Source organism: Corapipo altera, unplaced genomic scaffold (assembly GCF_003945725.1).
Source record: "Corapipo altera isolate COAL_440 unplaced genomic scaffold, ASM394572v1 1, whole genome shotgun sequence".
In the NCBI taxonomy this organism is placed as follows: Eukaryota; Metazoa; Chordata; class Aves; order Passeriformes; family Pipridae; genus Corapipo; species Corapipo altera.
Window position 1 is genome coordinate 10,753,549 of NW_020884873.1, and position 20,392 is coordinate 10,773,940.

Here is a 20,392-nt window from a genome sequence, read left to right on the forward strand (position 1 = left end):
CTCATAGCTCACTGCACGGCTGCTAAAATTTATTTCCTCAGGAGTGTCAAAGCTGCAGCATTCCAAGAACAAAACACTGCAACGGTGGGCACTGTGCAGTGCCATAACCTACAAAGCTAATGTCACCCTTCCTGTTTGTCTTTGCTGGCATCAGTGTGGTTTTGACAGGGCTTACGCTGTGCAACGGTGCCATCGATGCGGTATCCAAGGATGATTGCAGCCCGCTGGATATCAACTCTGTTCATCAGGTCTGAGCACTTCAGAGCGCTCAGTCTCTCTCCATCTTGGTCTTCCACAAAATATATCAGCTCCACAGGGTTATCAACACCAACTAATCGTGACACATTCACAATCTGAAAAGAAATTGGAAAGCTTTTACATTTTAAGTTGTATTTATTTGGCACTCCCATGGTCTTCCAGTTCATACTCTCTCTCCCCTCTTTCTTCACAGGGCCTGTACCTTAGAGACACTTATCTCAAAATAAACATCTTGGCAAAGCTCTTCAAAGTATTTGTCTTGTCACAGTGTGCAAACCCCACGGCATAAAAAAGATTTCACCTTGTTTTTATCATGTAGAAATACAGTTGCTGTTAAAGAAAAACCCTTTATCTGTGACACCAAATAATATGGTATTATACTAACCATGTAACTGCTATGAACTAGTACAGTTTGGAAATTGTTAATATCCAGAGAAGTCTGATGGGAAGATGTGCTGTGTGTAGTGCTCCAAAACACTGTATACAGCAAAGGTAACATAGACACCAGCTATTTCTCCCAATTGAGAAGAGTTCAAGTCAACACTGGACAAACAGAGTTAACATTCAGCAATAATAATTTGCTTTCAAACTAAAATTCAGGATACTTTCACCTAGTACTTATACAAAAGGTTCTGAGTGGAAGTTACCCAGATGAAGACAACATTGTTGGAATAATATATAAGTGTCTAATTACACGAGCACTATTCAAGTGCTCCAGAATCCTGGGAAATTTACAGAAATACCTATTTTGTAACTGAAAGGAAAATTTCCAGGGAAGCAATCCCTTGTGTAATACATTTTTATGGCAAATCTGAAATTTCAATTTTTCCCCCCACCATTTGTTTCATAACAACATACAGATCTGATAAGCAAGAGAACTGTCTTCACTCTAAAGATGCCAACACTGTGCCACTCTGGAAGCCTCTACTGCCTTTAGCAATTGTCATTTAGCAGGAACTACTGAAGAGAATAGTGTGACTGCACTTTTCCCCTTCTCTAAATACCTACTTTGACTTTGATTTGTTATTCGTAACACACACTTCTTTGTTCAAGTTTTTCCAAACGTTAAGCAGCCACACAAGCGAATATTGTGTTAGCATCAAATAAAGCTGTTTGCTCTGCCTCAACAAAAGCACTTGCACAGTCACCTTCATCCTCCAAACGCTCCCCCTGGCATCCACCTTTCTTCAGGAAGGAATATATTTGACGCTGTGGGAAGCAATTCTTCCTACCTAGTTCTAAAGACATTAATAATCAAAAGAATGCATGCTATGAGGAAACCCTGTAGATACTCTCTAACCACCAAACATCTACATTGCATATGAGAATCACATAACTTTGAATTCCTGTAAAATTAAATCTTTATATATGACAACTCTCCTCATTTTAATCATTTACACGTAATGGTGAGCTCAAACAAGAATCAGGTCAAACAAATAGTGGGAGGTATTCTATCACGCAAAACAGAGTTTTAAGAACTCTAGAAGTAATTGGCACAAATAGAGCAATGTATTTTGGTTCTTTCAGAATTACCTTTTTGCTATGAAGTACATATTTAATAAATTCTAATCTCAAAAACTGCCCATAGGCTTAAAGTAAAGTAAACACACAAATGTTTGCATGTCTGAGGCTTACAAAAGCATAGCTTTGTATTGTTTTCTTTCCTAGTTTCCAACTAAGCAATCATGTTGAAGGAAAGAAGTGCAATGTCCTAGCTTGACAGGGATGATATTCTGGTCTTTGGGGACATCACCTCAATGTGTCCTAAAAAAAGCATTTTTCAGGATGGTAACACCAAGTTATACATGTATAGAAAAGGCAGTGAAAATAAAAAAAAAACAAAAAGGAAAAAAAGAAAGCGCAATTGCCATAAAAGTCTTCTAGGACAAAGCAACTGAAAGCAAAGAATATTGTTCAGTGTCTGTCACATCTGATGTAAGAAACAGAATATGTACAAATAGAGCAGAAAAATGTGCAAATCTAAAAAAGAGCAAGACCTGTTAACAGGACCCATTAACCAACACTGCTGCTCACCCTGAATACTATTCACTATTGTACCAGCTAAGGGGCAACCAATCCGCAATTTAAGGTAGCAAACCAATATCAATAAATAAGGTTTCAACACATATTCAGCAGCTGTAAGGCTGAATCTGGTTTCATGGACCCCAAATATATAATTTGTTAACAAATGCCCACAGCTTCGTATTATTTTTGCTTCAGTGGGTTGCCACAGCCCAGCTTCAGTGCACAGAGCAGCAGGGTGTATGGACTGGTATTTGCTTTCAGCACAGATGAAACCTTTCTGAACAGCACTTAGCTCACACAGAGGTTCAGGGAGTTGAAAGGTCACATGGGAAAAATCGTGTTCTTCATTTTAATTTTATGAAACCACTCTGTGCATAGCAAATCTAGAGAATCAGAGAAATTTAGAAGATTCTTAAACTGAATTGTCATGTATTTTATGGTGCCTGTGAAGCATACAAGAAGCACTATGATTATGTGTGTTATACACACTGGGTAACAATCAGAATCTGACTGAATGGGTTAACAAGAAACTTCTCCACAGTTGCCTTTAGAAAGGGCAGAGGATAAAAAGTACTAGCTTCCAATGCAAGTTGCCACAATTGAAACTATACAATTTTTAACACAAAATTAAAAACAACAGCATATGGTTTCCCATGCTGAGGAACAGAGATGGGTAAGACCAGCCAGAACAGAGACAGGAAGAAGTAATTGGAGGTATTTCAGCACAGTATAGAGAACATGGCTATAAGAAACTCAGTGGAGGTACAGGCTAGTATTTATGAACTAAGCTCACCATTTAAAGTTTTACGGGTACTTCAGTTTTCACCTCTGTCACGCTGATTCACTAGATTTTTTTTTTACTGATTGTTTTAACTAACCTCTATGTTAGCTGCAATACAGAAAATGGCATATTGGATCTGAACTGTTTTAAGTATGCTCACAGAACTAAGGCACATAGTCACTATATTTTATACAGTTTCTGTATACTAAGTTTCGTGGCATATAGTTCCAAATTACACTTGTTGTACAGCTTCAGACTGGTTTTGTCTCTACTCTTGAGAGTGCTAAGAATGCAAGCAGAAATATTATTTTCCAGGCATCCAGCAAAGCAGCCCATGTGTAAGGAAGCATTTAAACATTTTAAATTTATGCTCTAGCCGTGAGGGATGACATAGGGAGGGAGAACAGAAGAATTTCAATACATGGGAGGCAGAAAGTGGGGGGGAAAAAAAGAAAATACTAATTCAACTTCTGTGCACATAAATGATACCATCTTTGTTGATACTAGATGAGCATTTAACCTCCATAGAGGAAAGGTTTAACTGTGTTCAGGTGTCAGCAAATTTAATTTAAAAAGTGTTTTTGAGTGAATATCATAGGTTAGTGAACAGAGTTGCCTTGGTAACCAAATCTAGTTTGTAATGTAAAGTGGGGAAATCCAAGGGGTAGAGAAGCTCCCAAGGTGTTCACAGGGGTCAGTCAGTCAGTGGGATGTCCTGGTCAGCAATCCACAAGGAGCAAGGAACCCCTGGATGAACTGTTTCAGGGTTTCAAAGGCATGAGCACCACTCAGACACAAGCAAATATGCACACACAACCTCCAAAATGCATGCGTGAGGGTTATTTTCTTCTTTTCGCTACATTCATCCCCTTGGGGAAAAAAATCATCAAAGCAGATTCTGCTGCCTTACTAAAAATAGGATTTTAGTGTCTGGGCAATTAAATCGAGCTGTATTGGGGTCTGAACAGCACACAGAGGTAGGAACAGGCTGTGGGTAACCCGACAGAGGGGCTGGTTGCTGCCCAGGGTGGCGACTGGAGGGGTGAAAAGCCTCTGAGGAAAAGGTGAAGCAGCAGCAGTCCCCAAAAGCTTTATTTATAAACCTAAAAACTCACAGCAAGACTTGGGCTTTCCTCAGATTACACACTTGGGAGAGACACATAATCTGTCAGCAGAAAAACAACAGAATGAAACTTTGCCTTAAGGAAAAGCTCAATTCAGTCATTATGTCCCCTCATAGCTGCTACTTTACACATTGCAACTAACATGCTACTTAACATGTTCTTTAAATCAGAATATTGCTCTTTTTGTCATTTACTGGGATCATCTTTTCACTTCTACTAGGTTCGAAAAACCAAGCACATTGAAATGAAGGAATATTACTTAATTTTTTTTTTTTTTATTAGCTCCTAGTGTATTTTTAAACTACAATTAAGTAATTTAATTCCTAAAAAAAAAGTAATGAGAATCGAGTTATTACAGCAAGCTATTGACAAAACATAGCACAGGTCTTAATCTCTGCAGAGGCAATGCAAACCACATTAAGCATGTGCCTTCAAATTTGTAGCAACAGCAGATGCACACTGAAAATATGTATGACTTACTAAGTGAAATATTAATACACATCATACAAAAATCAATGGAACTATCTCTTATATAACAATCAGGCGTGAGGCTTCAGGGTTTTTTTGTACATAATGGTTATAGGTTTTTTTCTCTTTTTATCATGGAATGCCACCTGTTAATAGCACAGATAGGTAAACAGGAGGGGAAAGGATGATATCTGGGCACCCTCCAAAGATCTTATTCAGAGTGTCTAGACTTAAAGCATAATTTTTTCACATTCTTAGATACTAACCCATGCCTTTAGAAATGAAATCTAAACCTCATAACGTATCACTTCTATTTCCTTAGTCTGTGAAAGGAAACTAATACGCCTGCAGTAACATTCACAAGTAATTGCTTCACCTCCTGACCTGCAGTCCTGATTTTCCACAGAGCTTAGAAATGTCACATTTCAGTACACTATAAATATCTATCACCCCAGGAAAAACTCTGGTCTACAGGGTCACAACACAAGCAAAATATAAGTCTAGTCTTTAATGTATATATGCACATCCTGTTAATAAAACTATCCAACACTTTGGTGTTGCTGCCAGCTTCTGTTCTTATTTTCACTTCCTTGTGACCTACTATCATAGCAGTCACTGTATGGTGTGCAAGAAATATATGTGGGAAAATCTGAATATAAAGCACAAAATACATTACTAGTTCTCCTGGAAGACACAAACAGATGCACAAACACAACACACTTCAAACAGAACTTATAAACTTGGCTATGAGGAACAGAATTAGCAGCAGTAAAAGGTTTATGGTAAATGACTATGGACCGGATCCTCAAGTGACAGAGAAACATTCTTGAAAGAAACTGTCCTTTACCCAGGAGCCCACTACCAGGTACGTCAGTCCAGCTGCACACAACAACCTCCAAGGCTGCCTCACCTGCCACACATCCTGCCAAAGCAAGCTCCCAGGATGCTACAGTACCTGACAGTACCTGCTGTTCTCCTACAGGAAAGCAGGACACCAACCTCAGACACCTTGCAGCAAGGTATCTCTTTAGCCATCATTCTTCCACGTCTCCTTTATTACAGTTCTAACCCTGTTTAAAAGTGTGGGCTGTGAGCACCTGGAGAAGCCCTGTGTTATGTGGGATGGCAAGATGTGCTGATTGTAATGAAGACAATCTTCCTCTGCCCAAAGCCAGCAGTTGGCAGACTCTTTGCACTAATTAAGTGGCATAAATGAGCAACTGCTTACTGGAACATGAGCTGCCGGCCTCATTTTATGTCCCAGCAAGTAATACAAAGTCAAAAGGAAAATGCTGTCTTTTCACTTTCCAAAATACTATTCTTCAGCTAAAAAAGATATGCCTGTAATTTTGTGCATGCAGAAATAAATTACCTGAGCTTTATTATCGAAAGCCGTGAAATCGTAATCTAAATATACACATTTTATAGGCTGTGGTTATCTTTCCTAGCAACATAAGGAATATTTGTTTAATTTATATGCAAAGGGAGGACTAAGGCATAAAGAACAAAGTGCAGTAAGAGGTGCTGGGAATAGAAGACCTGCAGCAGATATCTATTTACAGCAATTCAAAGCCATACAGAAGAAAAATAAAATAAAGTCTCTATTACAGAAACATATGTTTCTGAGACAGGAAAACAAAAGTAAGAATATCCCAACATCTGGAGATTTAAGTGGTAGCAAAAACTGTAGAATTAAATTAAATAAAGATAATAGGTCTGAACGACTAGAAGGGCATCTGGGAGGTAAACCAACTGTCAATGAATTAGCTGGAAAAGGTAATTTTTAAGAAGATGAGCCATTAAAAAGTACTTTGGCTTTCAGTTTGTAGAACTGACTAGAAAGAACACATGCCAGAATTTAAAACTGAAAATAAAATACCCAAGTCTTTTTGGACTTTATGTGAATAACTCCACTTGTGACAAAACCCTAAAGCAGCACTGGAATCCAGGTAGCAGAAGTTGCCATGTGTGCAAAATATGACATGATTAATTGTTTTTACCTGAAAGCCAGCCCTGTGACCAGGAGTCCTGTGACAAATAACAAGTTAAGGGGCAGAATATACTACTCTATTGCTGCATCAAGCTGCACACGATTCTATTTCGTGTTTCTACACCACTACCAGAACACCAAAGAGAGCTGCAAAGTAGTTGTTCCAGCAGAGTACTTTCTTTCAGATGACCATCCCATCTCCTTTTGCTAGGCACCTTGGGTAAGTCAGACTAGATAGAAAGTTTTTAAAATAGGATTTTGGTAAAATAATTTTCAATGTTGATTTTTAGAAATCATCGGAAATTTTTAATAGATGCTTACAATAATCAGTTATTTACATTTGTTATATTTACCTTAAAAGACAACAAGGTATTCATAAGAACTATATTTTAGGTGCAAGACAGAAGAATCATCAACTAGCTAAATGTGATACATGCTTTTGACTTACATTTCTCAACTCAAAACCTGGACAATATTAGCTTATTCAGTAATTTATTACCCTTTATATTTCTTCCTCTGATTTTGAGCTCTTAATACCTGCACAATGTTGCTTCCTGCAAAGCTGGCTCGCCTCCATATCCGCCCTCTGACCAAAGCCTCGTTCAGCAGGTGAGCAAGTTTCCGCTCCATCTCAGCCCGAAACACTTCCTCCTGAATTCTCTGGTCAACGACACCCAGGAGAACTACATTGCACAGAAAAAAATTAATTAGCAAAACTTTTCAGTGTCTTTTCTGCAACTTCAGTTGCAGGCTTTGAGTTGCCCTGTGACAGCTCATGGACAATTCAAGAGCAGCTGCATTCATTTGGGAATACTGTCCTGTTCAGCTGGAGGTTACATGTTGGAAAGGAAGGTATTGGGTGGGAAAAAGTTAAAAGAAGTTTAAAAAGAAGAAAATTTGGCAAAGGACTTTTTTGGAATCTTAACTAGGCTAGACAGACGCAGGATATTGAAGAAACAGTTTCAATTTTGAAAATACATAAAATTATGAGCACTTAGTGAATTGTTAAAAAACTAATAGAAGAGAAAATTTAGTCTACATTTCAGTCAAAGTGTTGTGTTCAGTCAAAGAGTTGAAGACGGTGAGGGCAAGGCAGAATCACGGAGAAAAAGTATAACAGCAGCATATGAATGAAGCTGTGCATTCAAGTGCAACTTCCCTAGATAAGACCAAGATAAACAAGCATGCCAATCACAGCACAAAAATATGGTTAGTAGCCCTGCCCACTTCACTTTCCAACCCAGGTATCCTGGGTCACTGGGGCAGTTAGTACTGAGAGCAATTCCCAAGGAAACATGAAAAAAAGGGTGGATGTTTACTGGCAAGATGGTATCCAGTTAAAGAAATGTGGAGGGAATGAAGTCACAGTCATTCAAATGACCTAACTGAGAAATCCTATAGGACAGTAAACCTACTCACTGCTGACTGAAGTAACAAATTCAGTTTTAATTCCTGTGCCTCTCCACTAAAACAATTTATATTTTTTAGAAGCCCCTCTTTCAGTAAGTGTTCCCACATTTATTTTTTCAAGTTTGGTGCTTAATAAAAAGCCATCCAATTAGATCAAATCAATTAAATGTAATTTAATTTTTTTTAGTTTTTAAAACAAAAATATTAGAAGCAGTTTTTCAATGTAAAGCTTTTCACTGCATATGTCAGAAAAAGGAAACATTTTCTTGATTTCTCACAGAGATCAACAGCACCTGTCTTCTAAATTCAATCACAGACTAAGTATCTCAGAATTAAATTGCAAAATATTTAGACAGTGACCTAAGGCTATTATATACACCAAGTTGAAAACTGTTCTTGCCTATGTATTGGATTTCAGTATCAACAAATTATGCTCAATAGCATGAATTGTATTCTACGAGTGAGAGGGAGAATTACAGAGAACACTGCATATCCCAGTGTTTTATGACTATTGGGAAACATGTACATATATCTGAGTAACTTGATATTAGAAACCTTTACATGCAAAAATTCTGTCGTTTCCCTGTGTCATGATTCATTACCCTTACAATACAATACACTGACTGAAAGGACTGATCCAGCCAAAATCTTCTAGCTCTTCCCAGACTGCCTTCAAGAACTGGGATTGCAAAAAAAATTCCTCTACAGCAAAATGAAAAGTTGTTGCAATTAGCTTTCAAAATCTTACAGTCAGGTAGTTTATAAAAATCCAAGGGGACATGATTTCTGAGCTGGAAGAACTCTTTTCTTACTGCAAGATGTAAGGGAACTTCCAGCAGCAAGGGACAAACGTAAGGCTGAGCAGAAGCGGGAGGGAGTGTTAGAAAAAAAGCCAACATAAATCCCTAAGGAAGGGACATTGGATATTAGACACACACATTGGATATTAGACACACTCTCCTGTTAGTGAGCATTATCTGAAATTCTAAATTTTTCTTCTGTAAAACAAATGGCATGGACTTCAGAAATTAAGCTACAACTTCATTTCCTGCTTAAAAAGTGATCACTGGTGAGAGGAGACAGAGACGCCTGAAAAAAAGGTAAGTTTATGCAATAGGTGAACTACAGGTGATAAAGCTGTAGTAAGACAAAGGTGTATACAGTGGGACACCTGCACTCTAAGAGCCAGTTTGATAGGCACAGGCTGGTCACCATTTAGGCTTAAAAGCAGCAGGTAGGACCTACAGCATGCAGACAACCTCAACAGCCTTTGAGCATCTAAAGGTGACAGCTCAACCACATCTGTGAATGACAGAATAAAACATTCAGAAGACTTTGGTGGGAGGGACCTTCCATAGATGAATCAGAAGAGATCAATGAAATGTGATGAAACTCTTTCATGTACTGTTTCGCTCTGTTTTATTCCTGACATGTTTTGGTAGAAAATGCCACGCAAGTAAAATTTTAATTTTCACTTAAAACAAAATAAAAACCTAAAAATCAATGTGACATATTGGCAGCATGCAGAGCAGACACTTTATGCCTGACAGTCTGAGTTGTTCCATGAAGAATGAACTGCCTTATAGACAAAAACTGCTTTGCATGCATTATCAAGGATTTGCAGTAGTTAATTCTAGACCAGGGAATTACATTTCTCAGATATTCCAGGTCACTAGGCCTTTGGTTTTAGAATTTCTTCAGCTCAGACATTTATTACCTCATAAAATTGCAGCACCCCAAGCTATCAATATTTATGTAGGCTAGTTATCCCACTAATAAACATAATTGCACTCTTACTTACTCAGACTGTACATACCTGTTCTCACCCAGGAAGATTTCATCAACTGAGACACATTAAGCTTTGGATAATGAAAGGCTGAGGAAAAAACAGAATGGAGGAAAAACATCCATAAGAACAGTATTCTCAACAACATAACAGACACAAAAAAAGAAGCCACTTCATAATTTATACTGTCAGCAAGCATCTTATTTACACAGATGCATTACTGCTCCTGAGGCAATGCAGACACAACGGTAAGGAAAGTGCTCCACGTACACTCCCCAGTTTGTCTCTAACAAAAAGAAGCTAACTGAAACAGTCAGATTTATTATGGGAAAGATTTCAAGCTGCTGCACTGAGGTCATTGCTCCTAGAAATTTAAAAGCTCACTGTCTGAATTCTGACTCTTACTGAGCTAGCTGCAGGATCATACTTTTGCTCAAAGGGCAATGAGGCAACTCATGAGTGTCTCAGGATGAAAATAAGACCTTCTCTGAGGCAGAAACTACATGGAAGCACTAAATGTAAAGCAGGGAACTAAATATATATGATCTGTGTTCCAGACCTGTGCAGGGGGAAGCATTTAAAAAAAGCCCACCACCTTGATTTAAAAAACAAAACAAAAAAAATATGAAAAAAAGCCCAAACACAAATAAGTGGAGGTAGAAACATTGCTACAGACCAACGTCATGGGCTTTTGTGTTTGGCTTGGTGGGTTCAAGCTTAATTTCTAAATTTTTCCAAAAAACCACTGCTCCAGAGTAAAATCCTTGCTCCAGTGAAGTAAAAATATCTATTTCTACTGACTTCAGTATGGATAAGATTTTTCCCAAGGTTTCCACTGGAGAGCAGTAAAGACATGTTGGGAAAGAAATGAAGATGGGGGCTGGGCCAACAGTTTCCTCAAGGGAAGTTTTAAGCTTCACTACGGCAATATGGAAAAGGAACGGTCTTAACTTTCTCAAAATATTTAATCCAGATGCAGTTTGCTAAGCATTATACAAAGGTTAATTTTTAAACCATTTCATGGATAGAAAGAATGCAGCACAATTAAATGACAATTAAATGACCTGGTCCATGCTGGATCAATTTAGAGTAAAGATGTCTTCAGTTGTAGAATAGTTTGCCACTATCGCATGTTTTAGAGAAGCAGAAATTTCCAAAACTCTCAGACACACAGAAAGCACCTTACAGTCCATTTAAACACACACGTTTATTTTTAGCATCCTGCTACTTGATTCTTCTGATTGTAGCTTTTAGACTGGAATTCTATTTATTCTGGTCACAGAATTGTTTACTTCAATTTAGATATACAACCTGAACAAAAAAACATAAACTAAACTGAATCTGTTGTTTTCCAAAGCATGGAAAGAGCATGATAAGGAAATAAAAACCTTACAGTGACCATAATGCTTTGAACCACTTGCAGTTGTGAGTTTTTTCTTCTTTTAAACCAAAATCATGTTTTGCTTCAATACTTAATGTGCTCTTCACACTTTTTCTAATTAGTACTTGAAAATGATTTAATTCATGCAAATTGCTGGGTGACTATTCACTTAAACTTTTCACAGAATTAATGCAATTTAAAAATAAACCAACTTGAGCAGAAAATCTTGACATTGAAAAGGAAGATGTGCTGTGATCATCAGCAACTAAGGCTGAGTTCTAAAACACGAAGAGGAATGCATGAAATAATGGACACTTCTACAACTGAGAAGTGCTCAGAAGCAAATCCAGGTTCCAACTCTTATTCCACAGGTCACTCATGTGTCCCACTAACACACGTGGTCAGATTATGAGCTCATCTGGAGTCTCAGCACTGCAGTAAGATCATATTTGCAAGATTTCTAATGTCCCCTGGAACTAACAATTTAAACAGCACAAACTGATTGTTATTCTGAGGGGGAAGCTGGATAGACAAAATGCAATTATTAGTTAGATTGCAGCTGGTCTGCTAATGACTATAGATGCATTAATGAAGTAGATGCTAGCATCATTAGGAGATTCTAACAGGCAGCCCTGAAGCACCATACCGTGTAACAGCATCGATTCAACGCTGACTGAAAAGGCAAAGGGTCACCCAGTCACCCAGAGACCCACTGACAGCAGGCTGAAGCACATCACTCAGGCAGTGTGGCCTTTGCCAGATGCTCCAAGGATCTCTGACTCTCTCCTACAGAGATGTGTGGGACCACGCAGGATAGAACCTGTATTATGTTGATTGTTCTTATTTCTCATAAATGGAGGAATGGTAATAAAAAGCATGGAGGGAATGCAGTATTTGGGAAAAGAAGGTATTAACTGAATAATAAGATTCCATGCAAATACCGGGGGTGTGAGCAATAGTAACACACTGTGTCTGTTAAAAGCCTGATCCAAAATCCACCCAGAAAAAAACTGCCAAATATTTCTGCAGTCCTTGGACCGTATCATACAATTTCATACTATCCTATTGGCCTTGCAATATCTCTATGACAGCCAAAATAGATGACATGCATCAAAGTGCTACTTAGCACTGAAAAAATAGCAAGTCCCAAGGCAACTCTCTCTATTTAAAGTCATAATAAAAACAAAGAGATTTATTCAGGGGAAGTTCATGAAGGCAAATGCTGCTCATCAACTCCACAGCTAGCCTCTGCCTGTCCTTCAAGACATTTTCCAGCCATAAAAGGATAATAAATACGTTATTTCCTATTATTTTTAATGAACTAGCACCCAAAACCTGTGATTAAACTTGGTTTTCTTTCTGTTGACACGTAGGTCATGACCATCTAACCAACTTACAGTCTGAAACATGAAATATAAGGTGGACAACATAAAATAAGCATGCTGGAAGGTGTAAACCTAACATTTGAATATAAGTATGTTGCTGAAGTCACCTAGAAGTCTTGTGAGGAAAGAAGAAAGTCTGGAAGTTTCCAGGTTTGGTCATTTCAACAGCCCTATTCCTGTACAGAACAGTCCAATTCTGTCAAACTAGCAACTTTCACTACTGATCCTGACTCTGAGTGGGGAAAAAAGCAGACAAAAAATTCCTGGTGCTAATGATGTACTGCACAGGGACAATCCACACAGTTAAAAGTATAATCAGTTATATTTACATGAATAAAAACAGTGAGAGGACTGTGTGTGAAAGGCAATGCAAAACAACAAGTGGTAGGGAGCAAATAGATTTCTTCCAACAAGGCTCATATTCAGGATATTGATGCGAAGGTCTCACTTCACTTAACAGTGTGGAGCTGCACAAGCAGCTTTTCCTCAGTATGAATCAACTTCAACCCCCGAAGCTGGGAGTTGAGCCCTGACAGTTCAGCTCACCTACAAATATTTTCTTTTTTTTCAGATTCAGGCTATAAAATCATATACAGAGTCCTAAAGGGGAAAAAGAAAAGTCACCACCAAGAGTATTAACTGTTAGCATGCCTGATAACTAAGGCACAAACGGCATAGAACAGTATGGTATGGAACATTTCATATTTACAAAGAAACAATAACATACGTAAATTGTTTATATGTGAATATCCGTGATTCTCAGAAAAACTCCTACTGAAAATAGAGGGCTGCATATTAATGTGCACAGACCAAAGCAGTTGTCTATCTAAGGAAGACCTTCAGAACACCTTCACTGCTACAACTGCTTGGTGGACCAAGGCAGACCATGAATGCAGAGATTTCAGGGCCTAGGAAACAAAAACATTGAGGCACCTTCCTGCCAAAGTAGCTTTGAGGATCTGGCTGTTGGTCACCTTCAACAGACTGTTGAATAAGATGTCTCAAGAAGGATCTGCCCAGTGCTGCTGAGCCTTTGGACAGGATTTCTGGCTCTGGATACTGAAGATCTAAAATCCTTAGGCTCAAAATACAGTCACAGCAACAGTGCAAACAACAGCAGAAACAGCTAAAAATAACTGGGTGTGGTTGACTCACTGACAAAAGTGTTTGAGCTACAGTCATTAATGCTGAGCTCACTGACAGATGGTCCCATAGGTCTAATAGTATGAGAAACTGTGTTCCCACTTTGCCAACTTATCAAACAGTACCATATCTGGTATTCCAGAACAGTGGCTACAAACACATCAAGGCACTACTGAGACCAAATTAGAGCAATTCAAACCAAAATGTGCTGTCCTGCAGTGGGCTCAATCTACAGCAAATGTGAGCTCCTCTGACAACAAGCAAGTCAAATACTGACAAGATATTCCCTTATTTAGGATGCCATATCCACCAAATCCACATGTTTTCTACATTGCAAACTTTGGGAAGACCTCATTGTTCCTAAAAATCTTGACCTCCTCACTCTTTCTACTTTACTTGGCTTTCTCATTGACATGTGAGCTACCACAGGACTCCACCACCATTGCTCTGGAATCATCACCAGGCACTATACACATGCAGGTAACACAGGTAGAGCTCCTGCTACAAGCATTAAAGAAATTTCAAATTTCCTCAGTACCATCAAAAAAGGAAAAAAAATAGAAACATAGAATTGTATGGGTTGGAAAGGACCTTAAAGATCATCTAGTTCCGACCCCAAGGAGAACAGTGTACATGCATTTTCAATAGGAACACTTTTCCTCTATGACCACCTTCTCTTTCAGGATACACTGGCCTTGGTAGAAATTCTTATCACTTAATTGCACTGTAGTTCCATTGCATAATCCAAAAGATGTATTTGCAGCAAGGGGCAACCTGCAAATGCACTAGAAATCATAATTTCAGAATACGTGGACAAAACTGAAAACTGTAAGACCAAATGTAGTATATCACAGGAGAAAAGAAGCCCCACAATCAAAAATATTACCCAAAAGACCAAAAACTAAATAAATTCTAGGTCAAATGTTTAAAAGAGATGACACAGAGTAAAGAGAGCTGTCTTTCAAGCAATCAAGGCAAGAGCAACATTTAATTTGAATTCAGTGAGGGAAAAAAAGACCACAATCCCACAACCTGAGACGTTCTGTAGCCTCGCAAGAACAAAAGAAATGCTAGTCATTTATGGACAGGGATTCTCAAGACTTTTGGTCCTGGTTGCATTAAATACAGTTACCACTGCACAGGCTCCATTAAGTACAGCTACCACTGCACAAGCACACACTCTATGTGAGACCAAATGAGAGCAGAAACGCTTAAAGAAAATGAGTCAACAACCTCATACATTTTTAAATTGAGTATGGTAGTAAAGGGATCAAAATTACTGAAACATTAAAATAAAAAGCTTCAAAAAATTAGTACTTCTAAATTACTTCTAGGAAATGGGGAAGTATCCTGTGCATCTTACACAGACTGAAAGGTGTTAAGTAGAGCAATTTCTGTTGACAGTCAATCTCTTTATAGTATCTTCACTGACATACACAGCTGCATACTGAACATCAGCTAGCATCAGGCCTAATTTTCCACTAGATGTTTAACTGTATTGCAAAACTCACTGTGTTAGATGTTATGCACCTCTACAGCTCATAGAAATAACTCCAAAAATTAAAAATCTGCACTGGAAAGCAAAGTGACATAGGAGAAGCAGGGAATTAATGGACTGAGTTAACAGTAACACCCACCAGAAGGGAAAAGCAAGTACTATTCTCTCATGATCTTGCTTATAATTCATGAGTCATCTGAAAAATCTAACCAAACCTGAGTTGTCAAGGCTGCATGTCAAGCAAGCTCTGCTAGGCAGGTAGTGCCTATTCATCCAAGTTTAGGATGACGACGGTCTGAAAAAAATTATTTGCAATGCAAATTGTACATGAAAAGTGAGAGAGATACTCAAAAGATAATACCTTAAAACATAGTAGACTACTCAAAAAAAGAACTACTGCTGAATAACAGGTAACTTAGACAGACTATAGGGGCAAATAAAAGCTTATGTGGCCAGTGTCCTAGGTCTTCTAAAAGTCAGAGACACAGTTAAGTGCTACAGAAAGCCCAAGGTAGTAAACCCTGTTGAGAAGCAGCAAAGGCCTCTGTAGACATACTCACAGAGACACACCTTGGATTGCTCTTCACAGCAATAATGTGAGTGATTTTCTTTTTTTTTTTTTTTTTTTAATCTGAACTAAGACCAGGGGACTAATGAAGCCAAGGTTAAACACAACTGGCCCATCACAAAAGGAAAGTTATGATGACAAAAGCAACAAGCTGCTGTATCACCAATATGTGAGCAGAAAGTGGCACAGATTTGCTCTGCAGAATTCATGATACAAGTTATGTACTCCAACGTGTATTATCTCTTATGCTCAAAATTACTTTAAAATTGTAGAGAGGAAAGATGCTAGAAAGAAGTATTTTGCAGCACTGGTTAACAGCAAGTACTCACGTTCAGCAATTTGCTGCACAGGAAAGCCCAGATAGAAGCTGAACTCCACCACAGACAAGTTCCTCAGCTGCTCACTGACTTCGGATCCATTTAGAAAACCGTATCTATCTCGGATGGCAAAAACAATGCTCACGGGGCCTTGCCGAAATGCTACCCCAGGCCTGATCAGAGTTATGTTCAGTATCTGAAAAGACAGGATTGAAACAGGGTCAGCAAAATCAAGTCACTGGCATTTTCATTCATTCCTTTACAGGCTTTTTTCCCCACCTAATATGAAAAAGCGACAATTCACATCAAAACAGAGGAACATCTGTTCCAGATTGGTTCTGCCTGTTGAGTCTCAGAAGAGGCAAAGTTACATGTGAATTCCTCTTCTAAGAGTTATCCTTTAAAGTCAGTCATAATCCAGAATGATCTGAAAGCTACCTTCCAGAAAATGATGAAAAAAACCACCTAGCAAGACAGTCAGCAAAATAGATCTAGTTGTAAAAAAAGTCTTAGATGAATGCCAAACTGCATGGAACAGACAGGAAGGAATCACAGTAAAGAAACATTCTGAAAATGGATGATCTCTTGGTTAAAACCTCCTGCACCATGCACACCCAGAACCCACCACTGGTTAGAAGCCTTACTTTGGCACCAATGTACATAGCAGCTGCATTCATGTAGATAAACCTCCTCTAGACAGTCAGGAAGTATTTAAAATAAGTTTTCTAAGCTGATTGTCCAAGAAATGATTCTGCATGTTCTGTCTTCAGTCTATGCAGTCACACTGTGTCATTCATTTGTACAGTTCTGAGCCCTTTTCTATATGTACTACACAGTACCTTATGTACTATAAAGTTTATGCCATTTTTCCTCCTGATTTTATCTCAGGGTACCACAGATAGACATTTATGGTGTCAGTTAAACAACATGATATAATTTTTACTGATTTTGGTATTGCAACAAAGTTAGATTAAATTTAAGAACTCAGAAGAGGGAGTTGGTCTCATCAAACTGAATTACTGACTTTTCAGGGAGTTTTAACCTCTACTGTGTGATTCAGCACCCAGCACATATGCAATACCTGTCATGTATGAAGTTCCAGCAGCAGCTGTCAGAGATATCATATACTGCAAGTATTTCTATACCTCAGAAGCAACCAGTATGTTTGGTCACGTGATGGTAGAGTGCATATAACTCCTATATTCCTTCACAGGATCCCTGCATGGCAATGAGACCTGAAAGTTGTCTTCCAACAAAAACTTTCTAACTACACCGTACTCTCTTACAGTAATATCTGACGGGAATTATTTTGATAAGGGTTGGAACAGTTTTTATTTGAAAAGCTACAAACCCTATCATATTCAATAATGCTTTTGCATATAAATCATCCTCTTGGGTCAGTCTTTCAAAAAGCTTGAAACCAGGGGGATATGTGCAAGTTGCAGTCAGTGAACACCTAACTCATTTTACTGTCTGGATGAAACACAGGACAAGCAAAGGTGAGGAAAAAAGGGACAGACACAAAACATGCTTATCTTCTCACCTGCACAGTGAAGTTGTAGAACTCCTGGTGTTTGTTCACCTCCAGGAATGCCATTGTCAGCCCTTTCTCAATGCGCTGGCTAAAGTTGCAGAACCCAATATCCATGTTTCTAGGTACAAACTGAAGCACTGAAGACAAAGGGCACACATTATTCCTGCAGATAAGTATTTCCACGAGAGAGAACGAAACAAGCAACAGAATCCAAAGGGCTATCTTTTTTTTTTCACGGAGCTCTGGACTTATTCAGAAACACTGGGTAAAAATACAGGAAAAATACATTTTGTGCTGCTGCAGTAAATTCTCAACTCACTAATATCTGTTGCAGCAGTAATTAGATTACTGAAAGATACTAGTGACAAAATACCTGCTGTTTCCTCCTGTATACTAAAAGACCTTCACTTTATACATGTGGTTAACTTCACATGACTTGAACACTAAATTGGCCTCACTGAAATCCCTAGTACCCAACAGCTCCATGAAAATCTTCAGGAAAAAAAGCAACAAATATCTTTTGCTTGTAGTCTGAAATACAAGTATTTAGCTTGTCTAAAAAAACATATCTTGGGTCCATTACTGCACTTTAGCATCAGCCTAACACTTTCAAAACACTAAATTAGCACATCATCTTTTAAATTTAGATACATTTTAAAGTCTTTCAGAGGAGAGAAAGAGCGAGCACAGGAGAGAAACACTGAGCATAGGAGAATGTGATAAGGTACACAGACTTAATTACATGCACGTCTGTGGATTTCCACATAGTCTTACCCAAAAAAAGCCATATTAGGTTACAGACCCTAATAGCAATGTTATACCAGGTTCAAGAACAGAAAATATGTCAACTGCCTATCTATATAACCATGTTAAGCAGTGGAAAAAGACATCACACCTGCACAGTTGAAGAAGTCATGTCTTGCAATACAATTATTAACAAAAGCAAAACCAACAAATGAAACATACCCAAATAACAGTACTATACTGACATTTATTACCTCTCTGCCTGTATGCTCAATCCCTGTCACTACCTCATTACACAGTCAACCAACCAGGCAGGCAGTTTTATCATGCAAATAGGACTTGGAAGATTTTAAATGACACCATTGATTCTCAAAATCTGTTACACGGGTGCTATTTTGCTTTAGATTATTAGTAGTCATGAACTTCCCATAAACTGCTGCAATACAACAGCCATGGAAAGTTAAATACTACATAAGCAATCCTACTGCTCACATACATGAGCAATCAATCCTCCTGCTCACCAATTCTCCTACATTATGACAACACAAAAAAGTAGCATTTAACATGAACTTAATTTGAAACTTGACACAAGTATTACAAAGTAGCTGCACTATGATTTTATGAATAAATATTTCACAGCATATTTTTCTCTTCTTGCCTTTTGAAGCAAGAAAAAGAGCACATCTATTTCGCAATGTACTAAAAAAGAAATTCCTGAAAAAATCATGAAATTATGGGGTTAGCAGTTTACAATTTATCATCTCTCAACCACGGACCTGTCAAGTCTGTCACTAAAAATGTAGAATTAAGATTCACAACAGTAGAACACAGGGTTTTGACTCAATCTTGCATGCGTAATCACAAGTGAAGAAGTGTGAATCAATATGAAGCTACCTTTCCCCCTCTTTGTATCAGGAGGTACTCACCTGTCTGAACTTGAAATCTGTTGTCTGGCACAGTGAAAGAAGGATGCAGTGAGAGGATCATGGGAGCCTCACCACGAAGCAGACTGCTGTTCACAAGCACATTTATGACAGCTATTGCCGTGTAAACAAAAGGACCTGATGTCACCAAGAAAGCAAATTTGGGGGAAATTTTATAAACCTACCAAAAAAAAAAAAGAATCAGAAATTAAAAAAATAACAAAACTTCAATGTTAAATTTGGCAACATTTCAGACCTACATAGTCTCAGGCAGTTCAAAGCCACATTGTCAAGAGGTAGGAAACCGTAATCTTTATTTTCAAAGAGCAGCAGAAGCACACGCACTCTGTTAGTGCTGTGCCTTGCAGCCTCTGCTCCACTGTTGCATCTGAGAGGCAACTCCCCTGTGCTAGGTACAACTACTAGAATCTCTTCAGTACAACACACCAACCTCAACGTTTCTTGATTTATCACATCCCCACACAGTAGCACTCCCCCTCGCCTGCATTCCCCTGGAGTACATAATATTTTCCGTACAAAATTTCTGTTTACTTACTGAACTGCTTGCATAGCTTCTGCAGTTCAGTCATATACTGCCTAGTGAATATCTCCTATGCCACTCACATGTGACACACAAGGAGTAAAAAACACATAACCTATGTTTTATGGATATAATTTTCACACTCGAGAACACTTTCTTCCAGGGAACACTTCTATCTGCTTATTTCAACACAGTTACCACAATTACAATTTTCCTCTTCCAATTCACATCTTGACTTTGAGTCTTCTTAAAAACCCTGAGAAGCCTTACACATCATGCAAAAGAAGTGAGATTTTAATATAAACCTTGATGGATGTTTCCATGCAGACACTATTTTCTACTATTTTTCAGTCACCTAAGTAAGAACAAACTGAAGCGGTTTATTTCCCCAGCATTATTTTCTTCTTCTTTGGTTTATTCCCTCAGTTTGCTATATTTCCCACAGGCAGTCACATTTCAAAATACTTTGAGGTGTCCAACATGATGGTCTCACAGATAAATAACCTAGAGACCTCA

The 20,392-nt window shown here is 38.3% G+C and overlaps 1 protein-coding gene across 4 annotated transcripts in view; it reads right to left on the reverse strand.

Moving 5' to 3' along the window:
- Window positions 1-20,392, reverse strand: part of KIAA1549 (KIAA1549 ortholog) — a 167,247-nt gene that overhangs the window by 49,418 nt on the left and 97,437 nt on the right. For all 4 annotated transcript variants that reach the window (XM_027654792.1, XM_027654785.1, XM_027654810.1 and 1 more), the window contains 6 exons: window positions 19,339-19,516; window positions 17,678-17,805; window positions 16,147-16,330; window positions 9,873-9,932; window positions 7,184-7,329; window positions 176-353 (listed from right to left, as the gene is read on the reverse strand). In XM_027654792.1, the coding sequence (XP_027510593.1) occupies window positions 176-353; window positions 7,184-7,329; window positions 9,873-9,932; window positions 16,147-16,330; window positions 17,678-17,805; window positions 19,339-19,516 (874 nt within the window). The remainder of the gene's footprint in view (window positions 1-175; window positions 354-7,183; window positions 7,330-9,872; window positions 9,933-16,146; window positions 16,331-17,677; window positions 17,806-19,338; window positions 19,517-20,392) is intronic.